This window comes from Gastrolobium bilobum, unplaced genomic scaffold, assembly GCF_033153095.1.
Source record: "Gastrolobium bilobum isolate Gb01-03AN ecotype WA unplaced genomic scaffold, APGP_CSIRO_Gbil_v1 utg11974, whole genome shotgun sequence".
NCBI lineage: Eukaryota > Viridiplantae > Streptophyta > Magnoliopsida > Fabales > Fabaceae > Gastrolobium > Gastrolobium bilobum.
The window spans coordinates 62,857-67,265 of NW_026897182.1; the positions used below are offsets into that span (position 1 = coordinate 62,857).

The 4,409-nt window shown below is 35.3% G+C and overlaps 1 protein-coding gene across 1 annotated transcript; it reads left to right on the top strand.

The window, feature by feature from the left end:
- Window positions 1-592: 592 nt before the first annotated feature.
- Window positions 593-3,765, top strand: LOC133304745 (uncharacterized protein At3g61260). The gene is made up of 4 exons (XM_061504803.1): window positions 593-703; window positions 1,448-2,340; window positions 2,516-2,597; window positions 3,545-3,765. Exons 2-4 carry the CDS (start codon window positions 1,544-1,546, stop codon window positions 3,758-3,760), a joined length of 1,095 nt encoding a protein of 364 aa, XP_061360787.1. The 5' UTR covers window positions 593-703; window positions 1,448-1,543; the 3' UTR covers window positions 3,761-3,765.
- Window positions 3,766-4,409: the final 644 nt, after the last annotated feature.

Here is a 4,409-nt window from a genome sequence, read left to right on the forward strand (position 1 = left end):
CTCTTTTTCCCATCTCGCATATGAAATTTCCTTGTTTGTATGCCAGTTTTGTCAGAAGGCACCTGGCACAAGATGGCAGATGTCGATATAGGTAATGGTCCCATGCAATTCTAATTCTTAACATTGCACCATGTGATTTAAAAGGCTTATATTACGAGGTTTGTGTTTAACCTAGTCTTGTATTTACTTGATATAGCTCTAGATTCCGGAATTAAAATTTTGTTAGTTATGTATAGGTCATATTAAATGCCAATTGTTATAAGTTAATTAATTTCTGGTCAAGATGGGTCCCCTAAACAAAACATTCAAATTTAATGAAACTGTCAGTATCATCAGAAATCAGAACCATTACCTTAGAGAGCATCTGTCATGGCCACGTGAAAAGGTCAGAAATCAGACATTACTTCAAGAGTATCACAGACCCATCTATGCTCTTGCTAATCTCCCACCGTCCACGTGTCTACCTTTCCATGTTATTCATCTAGATCTAGTAACCGTTAAAAGTACAACCATAATTTTAACACCCTTCTCTCTTGGGAACAGTACAATATTATTTTCCTAACTAGTGGACATGTCACGGACACATAAACCAAGAAACTCCTTCCATGATTCCTCTGCCGACTTAGGGAGTGAAGATGAACTGTGGATTCCACCCCACATGGCACCTGCATTCTTCAGTAATAAAAGTCCCTCAATTCCCAAGGTAAAAAATGGTTATTCTATGCATCTATGTTTCTTCTTTCTTAGCTTTTTTTATCTGTTGTTGTGTCATAAGCAGGAGGATCCTTTTTTTCTGAATCATGCATAGCTATTATTTTGTTAATATTATAATGTTCAATTGATCTGAAATTCACCTCTGCCTCTGCAACTTTCAGAATTTCATGGTTTGATGTAAGGTATTATTATTCCTTTTAAAATATAAGCTCTGCTCTCTGAACTCGGTCTGTTTCTTTGAACTTCAGTTACTCAGTTTTAGTGGGTCTCTATACATATCCAAAAAGTTAACAACTTTAGATTCAAAAGAGGGACTCAATATGTGTATTTAGCTTCTCAGCATTGTGTATATTATGCTTTATTTAGTCCTTTGTTCAGCTTAGTTGAAAGGTCTTCAGGATTTTTAACACTTGAAAGTTGAGTCTAGTGTATTTTTCTGAGTTCAACTGGGTGGAGCAAAAAAGTGTTACAAGCAATCGGGCTTCCCTGCTTCTGTTGATTCTTTCTCCTTTGATATATATAGCTATTGTGGCAGTTCTGTTTTTCATATTTTGTAAACACAAACTATATGTACATCTAGCTAAGGCCAGAATATTATATTTTCCCCAGATTTATTTTACTTCAGATATATATAAAGGTGTTAACAAGGATTTCAAGATAAAAGAGAGCATACTATTTTCAATATATAGGATCTGAAGCAAACATTGTAGACCCTGAAATTTTCGCTGTGTAGAGGTTCTTGGACAGGTTTCAGGTCATATATATAATCCCCCATTGTTCTTTACCTCCTCCCTGAGTTTGAGCTTCTGAGAAATTAACATCTTTGAGAATGAGATACGTGGAAGATAAGGGATGCTACAACCATGGACCAACACAAGATACCCCAAATAGCAGATCCATGTATTCAGAGTTTCACAAAGGGAAGGATGCTACTCGTGTTTCCCATCATCATCGAACAACTATGGGAAAACCAACACCATCTAAGTGGGATGATGCACAAAAATGGCTTGTTGGGTTGTCAAAAGGGGGAGAGAAAAGCCAGTCCAAAAGCAAGCCAAGAAACTCAAATGCAGACGATTTGAGATTGATAGCTCCTGTGCCACAAAAGGATCATGATTATTCAAGTAGTGAAAAGGAAGAGGAAGAACATGATGGATGTCATGATTTCATTATTACTACTACAACTAGTAGTACTCAATATGAAGCAGAAACAAAGAAGGTAGAATGTGATGAGTCGATTTGGAGAAGCAATAATAAGCCTCCAGAAAACACTATCCCAATCCAATCAATATGTTTCAGAGACATGGGGACTGAGATGACACCCATTGCTAGTAAAGAGCCTTCAAGAACTGCTACACCTATTAGAGCCACAACTCCTGCAACTCGAAGTCCAATTCATTCAGGTACTTCAACTCCAATGAGGGGTCAAAATGGTTTTGAAGCTGCTGAGCCTCACCATGGAAGTCTTTCCACCAAAGGAAATTGCACAACTAGGCAGTATGTAGAAGGATCAAGCCCTTGCAAGATGCCTCAGAAGAAGATTGAAGAACAAGCTACAAAGTTGAGTCCACTAGAAAGCCGAGCAATGGCTTGGGAGGAAGCAGAACGTGCCAAATATATGGCCAGGTAATTGACATGATATTTAATGCTTGATTTATGATCACAAGTTATTAGTTTATTTCATTATTAAACACTTGCCGTCAATTACACTCAAATGTTTAGAAATATGTTCCAGGTGTGTTTTCTGGATGCCATTTGGAGTCTGAGTTTACAAAGTGTGTTTGTTAAAACTTTATTGTAGGTTCAAGCGTGAAGAGGTGAAGATTCAAGCCTGGGAAAATCATCAGATAAGAAAAGCTGAAATGGAAATGAAGAAAATGGAGGTACCTTCTTTGCTGAGATTGGCGTTCTTACAATATAGCTTCATATTATTTAGAAGAGGTAAGATACTTGGATACCGGTGTCAAATTTGAAGTTTGACACCTCATCTAAGAGCCGTTAGATCAAAAAAGATCAATGGTGTCACATGCTTATAAATCAGAGTCGTTGATCTTTTTTGATCTAACGGTTCTCAGATGAGGTGTCAAACTTCAAATTTGACACTGGTGTCAAAGTATCCTCTCTCCCTCTGTTTACGAACTCAAACTCCCAAAAATAGATGTCTCCACAGCTTGTAAATGGTGTTGTAGTTTGGCATTGCAGTACAATCGTTTTCCTCAAATTCTTGCCAATGATTTTAACCTTTCCATTGATGGCTCAACTTTTCATGTTAACAATTCTCTGGCACACTTCATAAGCATAGAGTTGAAAGTTCTGTGAAACAGACTGACAGAGAATTATTCCTGAAAAGAAACAACATGGCAGGGATCTTTCATGTTTTCTGCATGGATTCTTTCCCGATGCAATGAACAGAAAAATATTTATATTTGAAATGCGATTGAATTGTCATTAGTCCAATAAATAGTCACAAGGGCCAAGTACTCTCTGTACATGACTCATGCATAGTGATATATCCTATGTGAGAGTGAGAGTGAGAGCCTCCACTAGGTAGCTAGCAACTTGCATGCATTGCTTTAAAGAGTGGACTCTAGGGGCTAAATTTTGAGTATATATTTCTTTTCATTACCTACAGTTATACTATTTACAATTGCACAGTGGCAGATTTTGTTGTGTATTTGGGATTACCTGACACAAAAACAACATCAGTATGTGCAAGTAAATAGTGTGACTCAAAAGTAATGTGTGACCAGAATTGTTCAAATTTGCCTAACACCACTTCTAATCTTTGATATTTAATATATTGATTAGGCCTGTTCAATTTAATTACTAGGTGAAAGCTGAGAGAATGAAAGCTTTGGCACAAGAAAGGTTAGCAAATAAACTGGCTGCAACTAAGAGGATAGCTGAAGATAAGAAGGCAAATGCACAAGTCAAACTGAATGACAAAGCTTTGAGGACTACCGAAAGGGTAGAGTATATAAGAAGGACAGGACATGTGCCTTCTTTATTCTCTTTCAACTTTAAGTTGCCTTCCATTTGCTGGTAGCAAGTAGCAACCTATGTGTAATATAATATCTTGTGCGAAATATAAAACCTTTTGGCTAGCACAACATATTTATGCTACTTCTGAAATAATTTCATGATGTTTTTCTTGCTCTCTTGGTATGTCCTTAGAAAATCATTAATAAGTGGGTGTTATGCATTAATTCTTCCGTTTGTTTTTATCTGTGTTGAAGATAATAAGGATTTATAATACTATTGAATAAGATCAATATAAAATCATGACTGCGTTTGTCTAAATTATCTTTTTCTTAAAATATTTTCTTTCCAATGGTCACTCTTATTTTTATATAGTTCAAATACAAAACATAAAAAGTATGGTAAAACATAAGTAATGATTTCTTAATCTTCTAAAACATCTGATGAATTAAACACAGAAAATTTTCAAAATTTCCAGATAAAATCAAATTAATTAAGTATAACTTTTGAAGGGAGAAAACTTAGATAAAGTTCTTTATCATATTTTGTAATTATGTCCGGCTTGATTTGGATTAGTTAGATAATCAATGAATTAGTGAAGAAATTCAAAAAAGAAAATAACATGAAAAAGATACAGGATACATTTTATCAACAAATAAAACTATAAATAACTATAAAACTTTATCTGAGTTTTGTTCTTGGATTATTATTATTTG

Bases quoted from the DNA above. Each gene is read 5' to 3' on its own strand.
- LOC133304745 (XM_061504803.1), top strand. From the start codon at position 1,544: ATGAGATACGTGGAAGATAAGGGATGCTACAACCATGGACCAACACAA. The intron at 2,341-2,515 runs GTAATTGACATG...ACTTTATTGTAG, and splicing joins CGTGCCAAATATATGGCCAG to GTTCAAGCGTGAAGAGGTGA. The intron at 2,598-3,544 runs GTACCTTCTTTG...TTTAATTACTAG, and splicing joins TGGAAATGAAGAAAATGGAG to GTGAAAGCTGAGAGAATGAA.